This window comes from Peromyscus maniculatus, chromosome 9 (genome assembly GCF_049852395.1).
Source record: "Peromyscus maniculatus bairdii isolate BWxNUB_F1_BW_parent chromosome 9, HU_Pman_BW_mat_3.1, whole genome shotgun sequence".
In the NCBI taxonomy this organism is placed as follows: Eukaryota; Metazoa; Chordata; class Mammalia; order Rodentia; family Cricetidae; genus Peromyscus; species Peromyscus maniculatus.
Window position 1 is genome coordinate 57302036 of NC_134860.1, and position 23744 is coordinate 57325779.

The window sequence follows — 23744 nt, forward strand, 5'->3', positions numbered from 1 at the left end:
GAAAATGTTCTTTTCCCACTTTTCTGTGTGCTTGAAGCGAATAGATTTACCAAGCCACAGAAGCAAAGGTTGTTCTCCATTTTAATAATAAAGGCCCTAGCTATAGTAATTTTTCTTCACTGCTTCTTCTCTTTTAGGATTTGTTAACCAGACATAAAGTGTTGGTAGCGGACTTCTTAGAGCAAAATTATGACACTGTAAGTAGCATCATTTTTAGATTTTTTTTCTTTCTCCCTCTTGTCACTCGTTGGCTGCCTGGGGACCTTTGGCTCTGTTTAGGAAACTGCATATAGGTGGGAAATGCAGAAGGCTTGGGACTGGGCTGCCAGTCTCAGAGACTCGTAGTTCCATGATCTAAGAACTAGATGCCCAGGATAGAGGCTTACAGCTCTGGGTTCAGATTGCCCATTGTCTGGCACTTGGAAGGAAGTGTGTTTGGCATAGATATCCGTTCTTGTCTTTTTTGAGTGGGTGTTCCATTGTTGGGTTGCCGTTGCCCACTCTGAGTCCTAGCCGCATGTGGTGGCTGTGGTAGCAAATGTTTCTACAGTTGGTGGGTGTCACAAAAGAGTAGAGATGGGCCAGGAGGAAGGGCTGAGAGAGACAATGGAAAAGAACCCAGAGGACTCTGGGGCCACAGTATTTGTATTTTAGATTCACAATTAACATAATTTGCCAGATGAGTATATTGATCTATAAAATGTCATGTCTTGGTCATCTTTTGTTGCTGGGACAAAATATCTAAGAGGAATAACTTAGAAGAAGAAAGAAAGATTTATTTTGGAATATGGTTTCAGTCCATGGTTACTTGGCTCTGTTACTGGACCTATTATGAGTCAGAGCATCATGGTGGAAAGCATGTGGCAAAGGAAAGATACTTACCCTATGTCAGCCAGGAGTCAGAGGAAGAGTCCAGAGACAAAATGCACCCTTCAAAAGCATGCCCTTGGGGTTGGAGGAGATGGCTCAGCAGGTATAACATGAGGAGTGGAGCTTGCATCCTCAGAACCCACTTATAAAGTCTGGTGAGCATAGCAGAACCCCACCAATCCCAGTGCATAGGAGACGAACAGAGGATCCTTGAAACAAGCAGACTAGACACTAGCTGAACTGGTGAGCTCTTGGTTCAGTAAAATGCCATGTCTCAATACATACTGTAGAGCAATCAGAGAAGACAACCACCAACATGTGAGCATGCTTACATGTACACTGCATACAGAGAGAGAGAGAGAGAGAGAGAGAGAGAGAGAGAGAGAGAGAGAGAGAGAGAAGTCATGACCCTTAGTGGCCTATCTCTCCTCTCCTAAAAATCCATTCAGCTGTCACTTAATTAAGGGATTAGTCTATTGATGAAACTAACACTTATTATTCATCACTTTTCAATAGTAACTCAAGCTGGGGGCCAGGTTTTCAATACATGAGCTTTTAGGGAAAGCCTCCATATCTGAGCTAGAACGTTTTCCATGTGTTCAAGAGTAGAAGAAAATGAAAGAGAATAGTGTTGTAACTTTAATCTGAGCTGCATGCCTGTACTTCTCAATTCTAAATCGAAAGTTTCAGGGTATGCACATAAGCCTGTCCCTTAGCCCCTGAGGCTGGCCTGTCCCTCTCTGTCCCTGTCGGTTTTTTTGCTTCTGGCTGTTTGCTCCTCCAGCTACAATGTTTTCTGAATGATGTGCCCCTGGTGGGAAGTGGGTATCAGCTTTCCCAGCTGCTATGCTCAGTGCTCCCTCCCAAAAGGCCTAGCCCATGATCAGTGACTACATTGAGATGCAGGAAGAAGATCCATGTCCCAGGGTCATGATTTCTTATGAGAAGGGTTAAAGTTCACACAGGCCAATTGGGGTGACATGGTCACTGCCTAGCAGTGGTCACCCCAAGCCTCACCTGTTGATACCTGTTGACATTATAGATTTGACAGTCCTAAGCCCTAAGTATAATTTACTCTTTTCCCAAAGTGTAGATCCGCAGCCACCAAACTACAGAACTAGATTTCTTTAAAATGAATTATCTTGAAGCTTTTAATAGATTGAGAGGACTCAAAATTGCTCCATCTTGCAACTCAATTTCTAGTTTGTAGAACTAATGAGCAGCACATATCCTGTATGCCTTCACCTCCCTGTCCTGATCCTTTTTGTGTCCAGAGCAGTAGTGAGAGACTGAGCCCTCCCTGTGAGCAGTGCTGGTTAGGCTGGCTCTGAGGGACCCTGTGGATGAGTGCGCACACTCCTGCTGAAGAGGACACGCTGCCGCCACTCTTACCGACTTCCTTTCTTGTCTTTAGATCTTTGAAGACTATGAGAAACTGCTGCAGTCGGAGAATTACGTGACGAAGAGACAATCTTTAAAGGTAATAGCAGATCTCTTTAAGTCCTTGTAAGCTGACATCTTGCTAACAAACATGTCTACTCTGCATAAGTAAATACAGAAAACTCAGGTCCTTCGGTTTGAGAAGTAACTTGAGGGCTATATTTTATGCTCTGATTGAGCTTTGCAGCAAAATAAAGTAAGCATCCTACCTCAGATACTTTTTGGAAGCAACAACAGTATAAGTGTATGCTCAAGTCAGACATGGAATATTTCACTAAGGAAGAAGACCAAACCTAAGCTGACTTAAGCAGAGCCACACAGTTTTCTCCTAGGAATATTCTTAGAGTTGAAGAGAAGCTGGTCAGAGTGACTGGGATGGGCTGACTGTCAGGAAGACCCAGTGAAGGCCCTAGAAGTCATGTCAGTACGCCTTACAACAGGAACGGCAGAAAGAGCCAGTCCAGTGCCTCTCCTGCATCTGTGCAGGAGACTCAGAGAAGAAGTGCTAGTTCTGGAGTCCAGCACACAAGACACAAATGTTTCAATTCCCCTCGGTGCTTTAAGTTTGGAGATGATAAACCTCATGTTTTTGAATGGGAACAACTGTCAGCTATGATGCAGGTTTTTAGAGTTGAAATTTTCCTAAAATGCATTTGTCAAGCACATTTCATTGCCATGTCCCATTCTCCAAGCTCTCTGGTGAACCTGTTCAGCCACAGCTTTGTCATTGAACTTGACGTGCTCAAATTACATTCATAACAAAGAAGCAGAAGAAACGGTTATTTCCTAAGAGCAGTGTTTTAAATATCAGCTAAGCTCAGTAGTAGGACGATTGGGTGGCCTGCACAAGGCCTGAGTTTGATGCTAGAACCACGCAATAAGGGAGACCAACAAGCACTTATGTGAGAAAAACTGTCTAATCACATGAATAAAACCTTGCTAAAAGAAAACTGAAATAAAACCTGCTAGGATTTCACTGGAAAAGCATCTGGAAAGAGGTTAGGAAGGTGTAGTTGGCTAGGTAAGAAAGCAGTGTAGGGCTGAGGAGCTGGCTCCGAGGGTAGAGTACAGAATCCATGTGAAAGCAGGATGCATAGGCTAGGAAGATGGCTCACCAACAGAGCAGCTCACAACCACCTGTAACTCCTGTCCCGGGGATCCCGTGCCCTCTTCTGCCCTCCAAGGGCACCAGAAACACAAGTGGTACATGGACGTACATGCACACAATGACCCATACACATAAAACTTAAACATAAGTATTTTAATTTAAAAACAACACAATGGCATATTGTCTATGCCCCTCCGGAGAGAGATGAGACAGAGCTAGGAAAATCACAGAAGCGGGTGGGCCTTCTAGGACTTAGTGTGACAATGGCAAAGTAAGATAGAGAATGAACATTGAAGTTCAGTAAATGATGAACTCTTGGAAGTTCCTGACTGGGAAAACAACGGTTTATTGTGATGTGGAGGTTGGAGAGCTGAAATGCTATGGGACTTCGATTCACAGCAGCTAATAGCAAGAGAGATGCTGTCTCAAAGTGAAAGGCTAGGACCCAAACCCAGGGTTGTCTTCTGAACTCCGCACGGGTGCCGTGGTACACACATGCCCCCCACACACACACACACACTAAGCGGGGTGCTTCCTGATTATCCACAAATGCTGGGGGAAGTGTTGGGGAAAGCAGTGGGAGGGAAGTAACAGGATGTTCACTCAGTCAGCAAATATTTACCTGCTGCTCTTGTAGACATGCAGTGGCAACAAGCCAGCACTGTGACCCAGGGCTCCACTTTGGAGAGCAGCTGATCCTTGTATGGCTTCAGGTGCTCCAAGTGCTCCAATGAAAGGTTAGCGACTGAGGGCACATTCCAGTACAAACTGGAATGTTCCCACTAAGAAAGAAATCCTTGGCTAACAAACAGAATCATACTTCTGTGAGGGAAGGTTTGAACGATGGAAAGAAAGTGGTGACTGAGGGACTAGATGTGTGCCATAGCAGCTGGAATAGCAGCAAGGGCGCTCTAGCAGTTGGCTTTCGAGCAGAGGCCTAAGTGTGAAAATGTAAAATAAGTCTGAATAGGGTATTTGTGTGTAAGACCGTTAGGTACTTGCTGTCTGGAGCCACATCCCTATGAAATGCCAGTGGAAATGCTCAGGAGCCCAACACAGTATGGCCTCGGGCCCTAAGTGCCTGCCCTCCCTAGAAAATGTTGCTCAGGGATGGCCAGGCCCAGAACAGGTGGGACAGTGCCTAGCAATGTGGTGTGGGCTGGTGTTGCACCTCCATCCTTCAGATCACATTCGGGTCTTGAGAACACTCTTTATCAGCTAGTAATCCTGTGTCAGCCGTGCGGTTTGTATACCCTCCAGCTGCTAAGCACCTCGCTTGTGATGTCAGGATGGTGACTCAGGACAGTGCATATGTTCTCAATATTTGATGCAGTTCTAAATTAGGATAATGAACTAAGTGTTTCGTCCATATTTTTACTTTTTTTCCCCCTGTGGTTTGCATTAGTCATGCTGTGTCCCCCTATATTTGTGTTGTCACTGTCCCAGCTTCTGACTTAATCTGTCAGTCCGTCAGCACTTGTTATGGAGGTTCCCCTTGCATAGAAACCAATGCAAGGAAATCCCTCGAGAGAAACGTCGTGCTGTGCCAGGGAACTGACCTCAGGCAGAGCAGTGACCTCAAAACTGTGCTGTCCTGTGTCCAGGATGTGCTGTAGCTCCCTGCTTAACTGTCACTACTGGAAATCCTGAGACGAGGAGTCTTTCCTTTAGTTGTGATCCACTCATGTGTTCACCAAGCTCCACTGCATAGCTCCAAACCCACGATCACACCAAGGCCCTGGTAAAACAGAAAGACCTGACTGCGGAAAAGAGTTTGTGGGGTGAATGGGGCTTAATGGGGGGAGGTAAGAGTAGGGGATGAAAATAACAAGGGTTGTCACAGAGCAAATCTCACTAACAAGAAAATTACACACACAGGGTTGTCACAGAGCAAATCTCACTAACAAGAAAATTAAGATATGCCCTACTGTCCCAGCTTTAGACCTATGTAAGGGACAGAAGGACAGACAGAGGAGCTTACAGGAGAGAGGCCTGGGGGGCGGTGGCCACTGGAATAGGAAGGGAAGATGAGGGTGAGAAGTGGCTTAGAGCAGTGGTTCTCAACCTGTGGATCCCAACCCCTTTGGGTGCTGGTGGACCTTTCCTGAGGTTCGCCTATCAGATATTCATAACAGTAGCAAATTTACAGTTATGAAGTATCAGGGAAAATAATTTCATGGTGCCGGTCACCACAACATGAGGAACTGTAGTAAAGGGTCCAAACATTAGGAAGATTGAGAACCACTCACTGGCTCGGATATTTCCCAAGTCCCTCTTTTCAACGTGAGTCTGACAGATAGGGAGCCGAAGTGGAGTTTGCATGACACTAAGTGATTGAACCCAATTGAAGGAGGAAAGATGAGAATCCTTAGACTTTATCCTTCATCTTTTTTGTTTTTCTAGACCGGGTTTCTCTGTGTAGCTTTGTGCCTTTCCTGGATCTCACTCTGTATACCAGGCTGGCCTCGAACTCACAGAGATCCGCCAGGCTCTGCCTCCCAAGTGCTGGGATTAAAGGCATGCGCCACCACCGCTCGGCTTTATCCTTCATCTTTAAAACTTATTCTTGAACCCTTCTCAGCAGCGACAAGAACTCAGACCAAACTTTTCCTGTCTCTGAGACCTCGGGCCCAGTCAGAAAGCTCTCCCTGTGGGCCTATCTTGCCCTTTCTTTCTGACTGGCAGATTCTCCTCTGTAGCTGGCTTTGCCCCATCTTGTCCTCTTTTCCTGTTCATATTTTAATATGGTTAGAACAGAGCCTTACTTGTGGTAAGAACTACTGGCTTTTTTATTTATTTGTTAATTTTTAAAGTACTGGGGATGGAACCCAAGGGCCTCAGTCACCAAGCACCACCGAGCTACATCCCTGCCCAGAAATACGAACTATAGGTATTTAGTCGATGAATCAAACTAAGTTCTTCAGTAAACATTGCTAGTCATTAGTCCTAGAATTCACCTTCCCCAGAGTTCAGGCTCTGGAAGGGATCCGTGTGCTTTGGGTAAACCTGGGATTGGTGGGCTGATGAAGCTGGTTTCAACAGTACACATCTCTACCTGAGAGTAGAACCTCCCCATCAGCACTTGAGTGATGGACAACAGAAGTGGGCAGGAAGTTCTCTGTCCTCATTGCCTCCATGCCCTTCCCCTGCTCAGAGGTGGTCACTTCAGGCCTGGAGCAGACTTCTGGTTCAGAAACACCCGAAACTCCGTTTCCTGCTTAGTTACAAATGCTTCTGTGTACCCGAGAGTATTGTTTGCTGTCCCTTGTTAATCTACTGTGAGACCTGCTTTTCTTGTCCAAATTCCTTTCTAGACCAGGTATCTCAGATTTGATGGACAGATGTGGGAAAGTCTAGCATTGTTTAGTTGGGACGGGGAGCAGCTGACTAAAGTATGTGTCAAAATGCAGAACTATGAAAAGGTTCTTCAGGGCAAGTTGGCTTTGGAGTGCCGGGTTGTAAGGCAGAGATGCTGCAGAAATGGTGCTGCATCCATCACCTGAGGCAAGGGAGCTAAAGGATGAATGACTGAACTGGTTCCCATGTCAACATCGAGCTTAGTCAGCACTGTTGGCTCCCTTCTCTGAGAGAAAAGTGTTACTCTGGGGGACACTGCTGATGCAAGCTTGGTGTTTTCCTTTGTGGAATTAGAAGTGTGGTCGCAGTAGCTGCTGTCCCAGTAACAACATTTACAGATATGGATTCTGTGAGGTTCTGTCTGTGATGTTCCATAACTGGAAGAAGTGAGAAGCTGGACAGTTACGGGGCAAACAGCTTCATCGGTAGAAACGGGCCCAAGCGCTAAGTCATTTTCTGGTTCCAAAGTATTCGCTACCTGCTGCCTTTTGTCAATCATCTTCTAAAGTTTCCGAGACTTTCTTGGTCTTGGGATGCTTAGACTCCTGGTGCCAATAAAAAGTAATTAAGAGAAAGATTCCTTTCCCTCATGTGCTGGAGCTTAGGGACTTATTTCTTACCTTCTTCAGAAGCCTGGCATTTAATTACTAGCAAGAAAGATTGTAGTTAAAAAGAAGCTTGGTGGAATTGGGGGGGGGGGTCTCTGGTCAGTTTCATTAAAACATCACATTTTGGAAGAGAACCTCTTAATTACACTAGCTAGATGATTAAGTAAAATGCAGGTGTGTCCCGTTTCTTAGAATAATACTGCTTTGTGCTGCTTTGTATTGCACTGCAGTGCTTTACCATTGTCCTTGTCACTATTAATTAAAATAGGTTGGCACTTAATGGCCAAAAGACTTAAAAACTAAACATAAGCCGGGGCGGTGGTGGCGCATGCCTTTAATCCAAGCACTCAGGAGGCAGAGCCAAGTGGATCTCTGTGAGTTTGAGGCCAGCCTGGTCTACAGAGCGAGATCCAGGACAGGCACCAACACTACACGGAGAAGCCTTGTCTCGGAAAAAAAAAAGGGGGGGGGGACATATTGATTGGTACAAAGCTTGAATAAGCATGGCCCCCCAAAATAGAAAAATGTTTATTACCTGCCGCACTAAGGAGAACACAGGAGTTGTTCCACAGTAATGCCCTCATTGAATTAAAGAGATCTAAGCTATGCATATTCATGAATATCCATGAGGGAAAGCACTTTAGGGGTGGGTGTATTACTTGAGCATGCTTTAAGGTTATAGTTCGAGAAGGAAAGATAGTAGTGGAGTTCTGGAACACACTGAGCTCAAGGTCATGGACATTTTGTGTGTGTGAGAGAGAACATAGGATTCTGGGGACCACGGAGCCTTGCCTGCTGTGCAGGTGTTCTTCCACCTAGCTAGACTCCTGGCCCTTCATTTTTCAAACAGGCTTTCCTCGTGGAGCTTAGGCTGGCCTTGCACTGGCTTCATGTCTCCACAGCTGGTATTTTTAAGTGTGCACCACACACCTGGCTAAAGATGTAAGCTTGTGTGAGCAGAAGATAAAATTGGAATGATTTAATCGGAATTGATCTCATAAATGTAACTTCAACAATTCCTTACTGAAGAATCTGTGTAAATTCTTATGTAAAAATGTCTTGCAGTGTACGTTATTGTACGTACTTTGGGGGCTTCATAAAGATATTTACATACTAATATATCATACATTTTGAACATATTCATTTCTCTCTCCCTCTCATTTTTCTAGTCTTGACGTTCATCTTCATGGCATATGTGCATACAAGTGATTTTATATGTCTGTATAAATAAGAGAAAACAGGTGATTTTCCTCTTTCTGATCTGACTATTGCTTAGTATGGAGACCTCCAGTTGCATCTATTTTCTAGTAAACAACGTACTTCATTCTTCTTTATGACTAAATGAAACTCCACTCTGTGTGTAGAGGGGACATTTGTAGCTCAATCGGTAGAGCCCTTGCCTAGTATGCACAAAACTCTGGGTTCAGTCACCAGAACTACAAAATCCAGGGGTGATGACTGACACATGCCTGTGATCCTAGCACTAGGGAGATAGATCAGAATTTCAAGGTCATCCTAACTACATGGTGAGTTCTAAGCCAACCTGGGCTACATGAAACACTGTCTCAAAAAAAAAAAATCCACTGTATATGTATACCATATTTTCTTCATTATGTACAGAATAGAAAAATACACTCTGTATAGAAGCACCAAAGTTCCTAGATAGCCAGAGCAACCCTGAGTAAAAAGAAGGAAGCCAGAGGAATCACCATACCAGATTCCAAGTTATTCTACAGAGCTATTATAATAAAAGCAGACAAGTGGACCCATAGAATGGGATAGAGGATGAAGAAATAAAGTTACACATTTGGAGATAAAAAAAAAAAAAGAAATAAAGCCTCTTGTGTTGTGTTTGTGTTACAATGTTTTCTTGTGTGTTTGCCAGGTAGAAAGGTAGATATTTTTAGAGCTGAAAAGCCCCTGCTGGCTTTCCAGTCAGGGGTGCTTTGTCTTGAAAGCTGAAGAGCCCTTTGAGCTGAGTTAGCTCAGGAAGGCAACACTCTTGTCTCCCTCTCCAGGGGTGCTTGGCATGAGAACTCCTCCAAGCTTTTGGAGAGAGAAGTTTGAATGTCCAGATAGTGACAGTCTGCTGAGATCAGCAGCTCCCTGGGTTACCAGGTGAATTTCAGGTGAGCCAACAAGTGCTAGGGAAGGTGCTGGGGTTCACCCTGAGGACTCGGGCACCACCTCGGTGCTTAGCTGTGTTCCCAGGGTGGGCTTTAAGCCTCCAGAGCCTCTTTTCCCGGGTTCCCCATAGTTTTCCACTTACGCTGTAATAAAATGTCTGTTCTGCGGTTTGTGAAGAGGGGACCCCACTTGCTGGGATAGCCCCAGCGATCCCCACCACAGGGTTAGCTTGGAAGGGCACAGACAAGAGGAACAAGTAGGAGCCCAGAGGCAGTTGGGGAAACCCACCCACCTGCCCACCAGGAGGGAGGAGGAGGGAGGATAGTTAATACTGCAGAGGAGTGAAGGCATTCTCCGAACTCCAGAGGAGAGGACCCAGAGTCTAACCAACACAATACTGCAGCAGTGGGGAAGTGAGGGTGGGGTGCAGAAGTGGTTTCCTGTGCACACATCAAATGCCATCCTAATGATTGGTTTCCCTAAATCCATGGCAATGAGGCATTTGTATTCATTTTATAAGTAGAATGAATAATAAATACAGCTGACTTTCAGGAAGATTTTAATTGCAGAGTGGGTGGGACTAATAAAGACTGAGGGAAATCATGATTTTGGAATTACTCATATGGAAGGGAGGGAGTGTTTGAATAAGGAAGCTGGTAGTAAAGATGAGGAGCTGGATGTTCAAGAGTCACTGGAAACCAGAAGATTAGCAAACCTTGAAAATTAATTTGCTACGGGAAGGAACAAGAGAAACTGAGCTGAGGAAGACTTCAGGAGCTGACAAGCCTCTATGTCACCAACAAAGAAAGGAAAATGAATTGCTTTTAAAGATGTGAAGTTAATCAGCCAGCAACATCCAAGCAGGTCTGTGAAACAAAGAGAACTGTGGGTCAGCATTGACTAGAAGTTCTGAGACATCAGTGTTAAAACTGCACCCACGGGGCTGGAGAGATGGCTCAGAGGTTAAGAACACAGTCTGCTCTTCCAGAGGTCCTGAGTTCAATTCCCAGCAACCACATGGTGGCTCACAACCATCTGTAATGAGATCAGATGCCTTCTTCTGGTGTGCAAGCACACACGCAGATAGAGCACTTGTGTGTATATATATATATATATATATATATATATATATATATATATATATATATATATAAAATAAATAAATAAATCTAAAAAAAAAAAAACTGCACCCACTGATGAAGATGTGATGGTTTGCAGGAAGTGAACAAAGTGTGCAACCTGCAGACTTCACCAAATGTGGTGCAGAGGAAGGGGGCAGTGGCAGGTAGCCCAGAATAGGATGCAGGAGTGAGAAACCAGGACCAAGGGCAGCTTCCTGGAGAGCCGTGGGAGCTTTCCTGCAAGGTGAGGTCATAAGGAGGTTACAGGATTGGTTAATCCCACACTTCCTCCCCAGTTCCCCACCAGGATGAGAAGTAGCAGGACAGCCAAAGGCTAATTCTTATCGTGTGTGGTTCTTAGTGTTGAACAGACAGAATAAGTATTGTAACAGACACCCTTCTACACACTTGCACATGCACACCTAGACTTCTGTTCTGAAAGACCTAGCTGCTGTTCGCTGTGCTCTCGCCTTCCCATCCAGGATTTCTGTAACCATCTGTGTAGAATGCTGTTCTGGGGGGATTTCAGGAACAATCCAGAAAGTAAGAACATTTTAGGTGTGGATTGTAGCATGGTTATGCTTTAGTTTACAGTTAATATCCATTTATGAGTGAGTACATACCGTGTTTGTATTTCTGGGTCTGGGTTAACTCACTCAGGATTTTTTTCTAGTTCTATCCATTTGCCTGCAAATTTCCTGATTGTTTTTAGCAGCTGAGTAATGCTTCATTGTGTAAATATACCACATTTTCTTTATCCATTCTTTGGTTAAGGGGCATCTAGGTTGTTTCCAGGTTCTAGCTATTATGAATAATGCTGCTATGAACATAGTTGAGCAAATGTCCTTGTGGTATGATTGAGCATCCTTTGGGTATTTGCCCAGGAATGGTATAGCTGCCTCTCAAGGTAGATTGATTCCCAATTTTCTGAGAGACCACCATATAGGGGGACATTGATCTCCCTGGGAAGAGGATAGAAAAGACCTACCTGGCTAGTGGGGCGGGGGAACAGCGGCATGTAGACTTGAGGAGTGGATGGAGGGGAGAGCAGTGAAAGATGCGACTTGATAGGTTGAGGGGGTGCATTTTTTTTTTTTCAAGACAGGGTTTCTCTGTGTAGCTTTGCGCCTTTCCTGGGACTCACTTGGTAGCCCAGGCTGGCCTCGAACTCACAGAGATCCACCTGTTTCCGCCCCCCCGAGTGCTGGGATTAAAGGCGTGCGCCACCACTGCCCGGCGAGGGGGTGCATTTTGACACAAGGGAAACTCCAGAAATCCCCAAGGATGGCCCCAGCTATGACTCCTAGCAATAGAGGATAGGTAGCCTGAACTGACCATCTCCTGTAATCAGATTGGTAACTGTCCCAGTTGTCATCAGAGAGTCTTCACCCAGTAACTCGGGAAAACAGATGCAGAGATCCACAGCCAAGCACTGGGCTGGGCCTAGGGAATCCTTTTGAGGAATCCAGAACGCTCCTCTGACCTCTCTAGGCACCAATCACATATGCTGTACATGTGTTTACAATCAGGTAAAACACTTACACATAAAATAAAACAAATCTGATTTAAAAAATTAAGTCAAGGATAAGACTTACTTAACATGAAAACTCTCTAGTAAACCTGAGTGTGCGTTCAGTCAGTCAGTTTTATTACTGTGTTCTGCCTGAATGTTCGTATAGCAGTATGTGGCTGGGAAGAAGATCCACAGATGTGGACCAGGCTGTCTCTTTACTTGTTTTTTTTTTTTTTTTTTTTTTTTTTTTTTTTTAGATTTATTTATTTATTATGTAGACAGGAGAGGGTGCCAGATCTCATTACAGATGGTTGTGAGCCACCATGTGGGTACTGGGAATTGAACTCAGGACCTCTGGAAGAGCAGTCAGTGCTCTTAACCTCTGAGCCATCTCTCCAGCCCCCAGGCTGTCTCTTAGTACACTGAGCAGTGAGTGGCTGCAAAACTGCTTCAAAACTAACTTTAGCAAACCATATGAAAGCCATTTTCAGGCCTAGCTGGCTGGCTTGTTGTTGTTTCTTTGTCTATCTGTCTGTCTGTCTGTCTGTTTGAGATGGGGTCCCACTGTGCTCACTGGTCTGCAGCTCATGAGCTCAAATGCTCTTCCTGCCTCAACCTCCTGAGTAGCTGGGGCTGCCCCAGATACTACCATGCCTGGCATACACCTCCTTTAAGATGCCTTATGACTCTCCATTCTAGTCTTGGGTTTTGATTCTACTTTGATGAGATGTATTTGAAGAATCAAATAATGACTCTGGCTTTGTGTCTCGCAGATGCTAGGTGAGCTGATCCTGGACCGCCACAACTTCGCCATTATGACCAAGTACATCAGCAAGCCAGAGAACCTGAAACTGATGATGAACCTGCTTCGAGACAAAAGCCCTAACATCCAGTTTGAAGCCTTCCATGTCTTTAAGGTAAAGAGCTGGTACCGGGGTATGTTTTTCTCCAACTGTGAAATGGCAAGGTGCCTGCTTTTTCCTTTCCTTTACTTGAGAGAAAATGAACCAGTCTTCTTGTTTTGCAAACTTAGATTATCTTCTCCCACTAATCTAATTGCAGAAAATCATTACTTGAGTGCTAGCTACAACTGGGCAAATTTGCCTCTGGTCTCTGCATATAAATTTATAAATTTAGAGAACTTTGATATTTGCAGCAAGCTAGCCTGACCTCAGAGGGCCTGCAACCCAGTACCATGCAGTAAGATAAGCACTTGTTTTCAAAGTAAAATCCATTGAAAAATAAATGATGTTTGACCTGCCTGGTAAAGGCCTCTTTAGTATTCACTAGAATTCAAGAAGGTGGAAATCCAATCAGGCCTAGCTTCATGGAGGCCCTGCCACCATACTTAGCAGTTCAGTGCCTCCTTCATAAGGCTGGAGAGATGGCTCATAGGTTAAGAGCACTTGCTACTCTTCCAGAGGACCCACGTTCAGATTCCAGCACCCTTATGTGGTTGTTCACTACCATCTGTAATTCCAGCTCCAGGGGATTTTATGCCTCTGGCCTCTGAAGGCACCTGCAGTCATATGCACATGGCCATATGCAGACACATATACCTACACATAATTAAAAATAGTAAAAATAAATCTTAAAAAAAGAAAAGCTTATTTCCTCCCCTAGATTCCTAGCGTGATCTGAGACCGATCTAGAATAGAAGGCCTAAGTGCTGGATTCTGCTTTTGCCCTCTCCTCTGACCCCAAGGGAAGGCCTGAGGCTGCACCCAGCTTCCAGAGCTCAGTGTTCCTGCTTTAAAAAATGGGGTCTTTTTCTAACATTTCTCTCTGCTGAGTGATAAAATTACTTCTCAGAAATTTTAAATAATTGACTTAAATATATACAGATATAAGGTAAAAGTTCATTTGTAATCCCATACTCCTAACTACTTTGGACATACCTGTGGGGTTTTCATTCAGCTTATTCATTATACTAATAATTTATAGCCTAGGTTTGCCATGAGTAAACATTTGTGCTATGTGTAATTTCAGAACAGTAGGCATCCTGCTTCATCATTGGACATTTTTATTCTAGTATGAATGGCCCTGAGCTATGGATAACTAATTCCATTTCTTACTACTGTGAGGGATGTTGCAGTTCACACTATGCATCTGGCCAGCTTTTGCCCGTTTCGGGTTGTTTTCTCATAGTTGATGTCTAAAATAGACATAAAAACTCAGTGAGCTCCAAAATTTTTGGTCTTAAAAGTATATATTCAGGCCGGGCGGTGGTGGCGCACGCCTTTAATCCCAGCACTCGGGAGGCAGAGCCAGGCGGATCTCTGTGAGTTCGAGGCCAGCCTGGGCTACCAAGTGAGCTCCAGGAAAGGCGCAAAGCTACACAGAGAAACCCTGTCTCGAAAAACCAAAAAAATAAATAAATAAAAATAAAAAAAAAAATAAAAAATAAAAGTATATATTCAGGGACAGAGTTCTTTGTCTTTTAGTGGAGAACATAACAGTTTATAAGGCTATTGTTGCTGTGACAAGTTAAAAACTTAGTGTTTCTGCTACAAGAAGCCACTAGACTAATTAAAATGTTTCATTTATTTCCACTTGAAATCTGAACAGAATTGATGAGCCTATTTTTTTTTTTTATTTGAAAACTTGACTCTGTCTAGATTCATGCTTTGCAGTTACAGTCTTCCAGTGTGTGTTTGAGAGACAGACACAATTTCAGGATGATGATCACCTCAGGAGCGCACACAGGAAGGGAATGGGGACGAGGGAGGTGTCCAGCAGTTGCACTCTGGTTAAAAGCAGGCCAGACTGGCGCTGGGCAGCTTGTTTGCCTCTGAGGTGCCTGCCTTACTCCCTGCAATCTTCTCTGTTAGAACTGTCCCATAAAAAGTCAACAAACAGAATGGAACGGAGAATGAAGGGGTGGTGCCAGCAAACACCAAGTGGCAGAGCGGGGCAGACCTGCCTCAGACCCTCCTGAGGAAGGACAGTGCAGAAAGCTGTGTGCATTCCACTCTGTGCCTGTGAGTGTGCACCCTGTCGTACGAGATGAGATCTAGTTCAGAAATGCATGATTACAGGAAGATTTAGTGCATGGCGGACAAGAAATAGCCTGCTTCTGTCCTCAGACAATCCGAATTTGGTTTCCCTAACCATTGGACAGAGGAGGAACATTTAAAAATAGTTGACCACTGTTTACTTGTGTGCGTGTAACTTGGGCCTACCCTGCGCCTCAGCTTTTTCTTCCACTCAAGTATGATTTGTTTACTTCCCCCCAATAATGGTTTGCTGTTTAGAAGAGCAAGAGTCCTAGGCTTTTTCAGTTCCTTATGAACAGTTGCCCTCCCCTCGAAGATGCAGAATCCGTGGGACATGCTCCTGGAAATGCCTTGGCAGGCTAGCAATGCCACTCCCATTACGTAGCTGAGTTCAGGGACTCCTGTGCGACTCCATTCCTGGAAGTCTGCAGCTGCGACATGGGAAATTCTGGGGTGAAAGTCAGGAGAAGCAGTGTGGGTTCTTCACTGGTGCCAGCAGCAGGCATGGTTGTCCATCTGGTAAGTTGCTGGGCGCTGAGGCATGCGTCTTTGTGTCCTCGCTGCCCCAGAAAAGAACTTGAGCTGCTGTTAGCTGACCTCTCCCCTTTCTTTCCGTTTCTGATTCCCCCAGTGACAATGAGCCATGTTGTCACTTCCCACCAAACCATGGGAGCTCACTCCTAGAGCCACTGGCACTCAAACATGGCCAGTGCCAGGACCAATTCTGCATACACCATGGTGCACTGAGGTCCCAGTTACTGCAAACGGACAATTGCATGAAAACGCCAGGTGCAAAAGCTAACCGGACAGTCTAGCTGAAAGTTAAGTAGTGCAGTGCCCCTCGACAGGAGCAGCTTTCCTACCAGTTGCTTTGGAAGGAGTGCAGAAGCCCAGGTCAGCTGCTGGAGAACCGGCCTTGAATGACTCGCTTTCCTTGAGGACGGCTCTCAAGCCCAACACCTGCTCTGCTGGCAGCGGCCCCAAGGACATCCCTGGACTAGGTGACCTTGGGAACTGATGATGGTCTACCAACACCCCATGTTGTAACAGTGCGTGAAAATGTGTGCTTTTGGGTCCAAAGACTGGGACAGGACAGTCGCCTGAGTCCAGCTGTTCGCTGCCACCCTAGGCAACTAGGGAGACTGTCTCAAAACACACACTGTTTATAGTAACTGCTGACTTCATGTTTCATGACATGCTCTTAAGCGGTGAGTGCTCAACCTCACGTTGCCCTCCTTTGGTGTTACTTGACTCCTTGTAGGCATTTAACAAAGAGGCAGAACAGGGAAAAGTCAGTCAAGACGCCTCTTCTTCCTGTTGTAAAAACATGCTGTCCTTAAGAAAGTCATAAAAGGTTTCTGTGGGGTGTGTGTGTGAGAAAGAGACAGAGTGGCAGAGACAGAGAGATAGAGAGATTGATTTTAAGAGAGACAAAAAACAAAGTTGGGTGGAGAGGATCTGGGAGGAATTGGGCAGAGGAAAAACAAGTTCAAAAATATATGTTATAATTTTTTTCAATAAAAAAAGAAATTCATAAGGTGGAACTAGAGGGTATAGCTTAATGGTAGAGTTCTTGCTTGGTATTGTGGAAGTCATCAGCACTTTCCAAAAAGGAAATATAAAAGAAAAGTAAAGCTATATGTAGTACCTATTATTCAGAATAAGAAAATAATCATTTTTCTCTTACTGGAAATTGAGCCTCATGCATGCTTAGCTATTACTCTACAACCTAAATAGACCCCCAGCCCTAGAAAATTTTAAGTTGCTTTCAGTATAATTTTGGAATGCATACATAATCTCCTTCATTATTTCCACAGTTGTGTGATATCTCCAAGATGTATCAGAATCCCTAGGCAAGGGCAGGGCCAGCATCCCACAATGTGTTGGTCAGTGTTTTCCCTAGCACAAGTCCTTGCCCCTCACCCCCCTAAAGTTAGGCAGATAGAGGACCCTCATTTTGTGGCTGAGGAAGCTGTTTCTGTAGGAGATTCAAGGGCAAATTTCTTAGCGTGCACTCTGCCCCTGAACCCCGTCTCCTCCTAGGTGTGGGGCTTTAGTGTGATGTTAGTTGTTTGGGGAAACAACTGTGTGGTATACACTTTAAGAAAAGAGATAATAATAATGTAGTAAGCAATTACTGTGGGCGGGTGACTGTGCCAAATGTATACAAGCAGGAATTGCATCCTCTAATCCTTCTCAAAACTCAGTAATGTTTTGACAATAAGAGTGTGGGGAACTAATGCACGCCACAGTAGGAATAGGTCATGAGAACACTGTGCTGAGTTACGGGATGCCATTGATATGGAACGTCTGTCTATAGGAGGTGGATGGGGAGGCACAGTAGATGTGACTACTGATGGGTGTAGGGCTTCTTTGGGGTGACAAAAATGTCTCAAAGTCGAGTATGTTGACACAGTTCTGTGAACATACTAGAAATCATTAGAATATATACATATACATATATATATATACATATATATAACATGTGAATTATGTCTCAATATGATTGCTTCTAAAAACTTTAAAACCTGAATGGCATCCAAGTCATCAGAAAGCTTCATATCCATTCAACAGACTTGCAAGGCTTGATTTGTGTAAGTTAAATTAATGTATTCTGTATCTCTAAGTAAGTTCCTAGAGACATCCAAGGACAGAATGAAGAATGCTGGGGGGGGGGGGGACGACACAAAAAACTTCCAGGAGAAAGGTCAAAGGCACTCCTGGTCCCTTGACCTGCTGTTTACTTTTGAAGCTGTTTGGCAGATGAGAGGTGATCTGGCCATCCCCTTCCCTCTCCTTGCGCTTGTCTGTGGGTAGAAGCAAGCAAGCACTTCCAAGCAAAGGCATGATCTGCCTGCATGCAGCATGTCACTGGCACAGCACCAGTGCTCTTAGCCTCACCTAGAGAACACAGCACGCAGGCTCCCCCCACTCCCACCCCCGCCCCGGACCTGTAGTGATACAGGTACAGTGATAGAGGGTACAGCGTGTATCAACCAGCTCGCCAGTATCCTGGCTGTCGTTCAAGTGGAGACCAGCTCCCCATATACAAGGAGTCTGTGTTAAAGGACTATAATGGCCGCTCCTCCAGCTGACCAGGAAGATTATTCTGCCTGGGCTATAGAGTGGTTTCAGGAGCAGCCTGACCAACATAGTCCCAAAAAGTAGAAGAGGGCTGGCATGTGTGTCGCTCAGTGGTAGAGGGTTTGACTGTAATGTATGAGGCCCTAGATTCAACCCCTGGTACCACAAAAATAAAGTAACAACAAAAATGCTGAATGAAAGAACAGAATACAGACCAGTGTGTAAAAAAGTGCAAGCTCAGTTTCCTTTAGGATGGAAGGCTGCATAAGCTGTTATTCCCAGTGAATATGTCTGAGTGGAGGGGTTCAGAGGATTGAGTGAGTGTCTATTGTGGTACTGGGTTGGAGCCCAGTACTTATAAGTTCCCACCACTGAACTGAATTCCAGCCCTGTCCCTCCCTGCTTTACATTCTTCTCACTTGTTCCCTGGTTCCTCACCTGTGTCAGTGAAAGAGCAATGAGAGAACGGTGTCTGTTGTGAGCACTCTGGGTATCTGAAGAGGAACCTCAGTTTCCAGCCTGCTGGCCTCTGCCACCCCCCACTTCCTGCCTTGGTGTTCAGGGAACTTAGTCAGCCATGGCATGGGCACCTCCCTTGTAGAGCTTGGCTAGTCATTGTTAACAGAAGCAAGCTAGCTGTCTCTAAGACTACCAGTTATTGGTGTGTGTGTGTGTGTGTGTGTGTGTGTGTGTGTGTGTGTGTGTGTGTGTGTAAGTGTGAGAATACTTCATCTTTACTTCTGTGGAATGGACTTGTACATGGGCAACTCCATGTCACATATACAAAGAGTTCTGGCAGACCAAGAAGCTGAGGCGAGCCTTCCTATGCCTCATCAGCTCAAATCCTTCCTGGTAAAAAGAATCGGGATGAGATCAGTGAAGGAGTATGCAAGATTTAATTTTCATAAGAAGCATTCGAATCTAAAATGGAAAACAAAATACTTTGCTTCCTGATTTAAACACTTTTGACTGTGGCTACTGCCTTTTTCTGTGTGCTTGGAAACTCCATCAATTACATTTCTGAGACCTGTCACGTAAACTGAGGGATGCAGGCAAGAAGGCAGCAATTCAAAAAGTAACAGACAGTTTTCGTGTGTTTACGTTTGTTTAGAGGTACTTTGAAAATCACATGGTTTTTTAAGGAAGGAGTGACAGCAGCTGATCTGTACACATCAGTCAGCAGCGAGCTTCCACCCTGGGGTCTCCTACACGTCAGCTCCGGGTCCTGCCCCACCCACCCACCAAGGCCTCAGACGGTCAGTGGCAGCAGAGTCTAGTAAACAGCTGCCCTCTGAGCAGAGGGCTAGGCAGCCAGAACCCAGACGAAGGGAAATGTTAAAGCTTGCAGACCACCTGACCAGTTTTGCCGGGTTTGGGTGTAGGGTGTGGGCCCTAGAGTTCATCCAGCATGCCTGCCTGCAGCTCCAGCGGGCTTCTAGAAGAAGCTTGGTTTGCCCAGTGCACCTAGTCTCTCATTCATTTTTAAGCAGTGCTTCTGTGAGTTATTTATGTAGTTACCACAAAATGCCAGGCAATTTGTAGTTAGAACTTTAGCAGCTCTCTCATAAACAAATGTCAACCAGAAAAGGCCAGAGCATGGTTGGCGATTCCTCCCATACTCATGGGTATTCCGTGAACAGCAGGCGTTTGTGTAACAGTGTAAACAAGCCTGGAATACCTTTCTGGTAAGTAACAATTAGTTTATTGTAGCAAAAGCCATGTCTATAAAAATTCACTTGTTGACCATTTTAAAAGCAGAGCTCCGTGTTTAGAGTTGTCACCCCCACAGGTCATGTCAGAACATTCCAGCACCCCAGAAAGAAACCTTGTGCACTAGGCAGTCTCTCGATTCCTTTCTCTGATCACCTGGAAGCCAGCAGTCTGCTTTTCACTCTGGATCTGCCTGTTTTGACAGTTTATGTAAATGGAGTCAAACCCGTGTTGTGTCTCGTTCAGCACATTGTTCCTTGTGATGTCCATGACAAGACTCTATGGCGTGGACGTCCATTCACTGGTTGGTGGGTACTCAGGCTGCTAACACTTGGGGCCGGTGACTGCTCCTGCTGTCAGCACTGGAGCACAGGTTTATTTGAACAATCCTTTTCCCTGTATGGGGAGAGCATTTTTTGGTCACGCAGTCGCGTGCTGCTTAGCTGACTGAGTAGGTGCCAGACTTTTCCACGGCGCTATCCCGCTGAGCATCCCAGCTTGCCGTGTCTGTGCTCAGCACACATCCTGTTTTATGTTTGAGTGTCTACACCAGGGGTGTAAACGACGTCCCACTGCAGTGCAACCTGCACTGCCCCAAGCCTCTGTTGGCGGGATTACTGCTCATTGTTTACTCCTCTTTGGAGAATGCTCCACTCAAGTCCTTTGCCTTGTGAATGAATTTTGCCTTGTTGTTGAGTTGTAAGAGTTCTTTATATAGTGTAGATGTGATATCAGTAAGATCTGTGACGTGCAGATACTTTCTCCCACCCTCCTAACAGTCCTTTATACAGAAGCGTTAACTGTTAGTGTAGCTCATCTGATGGGCAAGGTCGTGAATGTGTCCTCTGTAGTTTTCTCCAAATGTCTTAGTAGCTCTTATATTTAGACCTTTGGTTCATTTTTAATGATTTTTGTGAGGTGAGGACCCAGCTTCATTCTGGAATTTTTTTTTAATCTGAAAAGTATTTAATTTTGTCAAATTCTGGAATAATTGAGATGACCATGTGGTTTTCCTGCATTCACTCAATGTGACATCAGCTTCCTAGGGCCATGGTAGAGTACCACAGAGGACTCTGAAGAACAGAAGTCTATCCTCCCCAAGTTCTGCAGACCATAAGTCCAAGGCTAAGGTGCCAATAGAGTGGTTCTTTTAGAAGGCTCCAAGGAGAATCTTTCTGTCCTCTCTCCTAGCTTCTGGTGATTGCCAGCAGCCTTTCCTTGTAGACACATCACTGCATCCCCTGTCTTCACGTGACACATTCCTCTCTGCATGCCTTCTTACCAGTCATTAGATTTAACCCAGTATGACCTCATCTTAGCCTCATGAATTTGTCAAGTCCATGTTTCCTTAGAAAATGAACCTTTAAGCTGTAAATGCATCTGTAAGGGGACACAATCCATTGGGTGTTCACTGTCTGTATGACACTGTTAATTACTTTCTCATTCATAAGGGATATTGATTGCCCTTTGAGAGCTCTCTCGTTGTTTCATCTAGCTTTTGTATCAGAGTATTGCTGGCCTCATAGAATTGGCTGGGAATGCTCTTCTTTGAGGAATTTGAGAAGCACTGAGTTCATTTTTTTTTTTTTTTTTTTAATGTTAGGTAGAAATTTACCAATGAAAGTGAGCTAGCCTGGGCTTTTCTTTGTTGGTAGTGTTGGTTACTGACTTGATCTCATGTAATAGGTTTGCTGAAATTTCTATTTGAGGAATGTAAACATTTTTTCTTAGTTATCTGTGGTGGTTAATATTGGCCGTCCACTTCACAGGACCTGAATGACTGAAGGGACAAGGTTATAGCACATCTGTGAGGGACTACCTGGATTAGTTTGAGGTGGGAAGACCCACCCTAAATGTAGGCTGGAGTCAGGGACTGGGTGAGCAGGAGAGAAGGAGCAGAGTGCTGGCCTTGCTGGCTCTCCCCCAACTGTGGGTGTGGCAGCCTCCACTCACTGAGACCAGGAACTAGTGCATTCTCTGATTGGACCGCTACTCACAGCTAAGTTTCAGTAAAGTTGCTAGCAATGCTCTGCTTTAAGTTTAGCCTTTCAGGGTTGGAGAGATGGCTCAGAGATTAAGAGCACTGACTGCTCTTCCAGAGGTCCTGAGTTCAATCCCCAGAAACCACATGGTGGCTCACAACCATCTGTAATGGGATCTGGTGCCCTCTTCTGGCCTGTAGTCATATGTGCTGTATACATAATAAATAAATTTAAAAAAAAAAAAAAAAAGTTTAGCCTTTCAGAATCCAGCTCTTTTTTTTTTTCTAGATTTATTTATTTATTATGTATACAGAGGAGGGCGCCAGATCTCATTACAGATGGTTGTGAGCCACCATGTGGTTGCTGGGAATTGAACTCAGGACCTCTGGAAGAGCAGTTGGTGCTCTCTCCAGCCCTTTTTTTTTTGGAGACAGGGTCTCTCTGTGTAGTTTTGGTGCCTGTCCTGGATCTCACTCTGTAGATCAGGCTGGCCTCGAACTCACAGAGATCTATCTGGCTCTGCCTCCCGGACACTGGGATCAAAGGCGTGCGCCACCGCCACCCGGCTTCCAGAATCCAGCTCTTACCTAGCCAGAGGCTTGTCAAGGTGGTTGTCTCAAGAGCCAGTTTCTGGTGTTAGTCATTCTCTGTCTATGGTTTGCTCTCCTCCCATCTCTGCTCCTTTGATTCGCTGCTTTTCCTAGTTTCTTAAAGTGTGAACTTAGCTTTCTTCTGAATGTAGGTATTTAGAACCACGATTTGCCTGCCTGAGTGCTGTTTCTCGTAGTTTCATTTTCATTTGTCTCAAGGTGTTCACTAATCACCCTTGTGCTTTCTTTGTTCCAGTGGCTAGGAGGAGCCTAAGATTCTATGTAACCAGGAGGCCAAGGCCTGATCCTCACCACCTTATGGTTCGGGACCTGCTGGGTGGAAGTCTGGGGACTCTCTTCCTGGCCTGCATGGGTCCCTGGCCTTCTTTGGGTGCAGTTACTGCAGGTAGCAGTGCTAGAGACCTCTCCACCATGAGCCGTAAGGACCCCAGGGACCATAGTATTCTCAGGGGAGCCTACGCCGCTTAGCCCCTGCTGAGGAAGCAGACGCCCCAAGACTGGTGATGGGAAATGAGCAACAAGGATTAATGGATCATGTTCCTGTCACTTGTATATGAATCCTCTCAGAAAGGCATTGCTCAAACGTTTCCCTCTGTTTTAGGTGTTTGTGGCCAGCCCTCACAAAACGCAGCCTATCGTGGAGATTCTGTTGAAAAATCAGCCCAAACTCATTGAATTTCTGAGCAGCTTCCAGAAGGAAAGGACAGATGATGAGCAGTTCGCTGATGAGAAGAACTACCTGATTAAACAGATTCGAGACTTGAAGAAAGCAGCCCCGTGAAGACAGGCCCTGCCCTGACAGCGTTTGTCTCCCTTGCCCAGAGTGTACAGTGCCGTTTCAACAGTCTCCATTCTTGGGAAGACTTTGGAGCTGCCTATTCTCTCAATTGATTGTTCCAAGTAGATGGAATATAAACAGTTGAATGGAAAAAATCAACCTAGAATAATATATTCATTGTAATCAAGTCTGTGATTGCTTATGTGGAATCAGCCATTATATTAAACATTGATAAAAGCAAGTGTAACTCCAGAGCTGGACCCTGGGTCACCCAGGCCACCAAGTAGAAGGAGCACAGGTGTCTCTTGGGACAGAACGGGTAGGGAACCCTATCTGTATGTGTTCATTTAGACAGGCTTTTTCAGCCACTAGAGAGACAGGAGACAGGAGACAGCTGCAGAGTGTGCGTGTGTGTGTGTGTGTGTGTGTGTGTGTGTGT

General features: G+C 45.0%; 1 protein-coding gene and 1 long non-coding RNA gene across 5 annotated transcripts in view; both read left to right on the forward strand.

Moving 5' to 3' along the window:
* Cab39l (calcium binding protein 39 like) overlaps positions 1 to 23492 on the forward strand; it is a 116763-nt gene extending 93271 nt beyond the window's left edge. For all 4 annotated transcript variants that reach the window (XM_006988444.4, XM_042284952.2, XM_042284950.2 and 1 more), the window contains 4 exons: positions 138 to 197; positions 2285 to 2350; positions 12918 to 13061; positions 23129 to 23492. In XM_006988444.4, coding sequence (XP_006988506.2) covers positions 138 to 197; positions 2285 to 2350; positions 12918 to 13061; positions 23129 to 23308 — 450 coding nt within the window. In that variant the 3' untranslated portion in view covers positions 23309 to 23492. The remainder of the gene's footprint in view (positions 1 to 137; positions 198 to 2284; positions 2351 to 12917; positions 13062 to 23128) is intronic.
* LOC143267395 (uncharacterized) lies at positions 13068 to 18935 on the forward strand. The gene is made up of 2 exons (XR_013042444.1): positions 13068 to 14361; positions 14566 to 18935. It is a non-coding gene; the product is annotated as an uncharacterized LOC143267395 (long non-coding RNA).
* Positions 23493 to 23744: the final 252 nt, after the last annotated feature.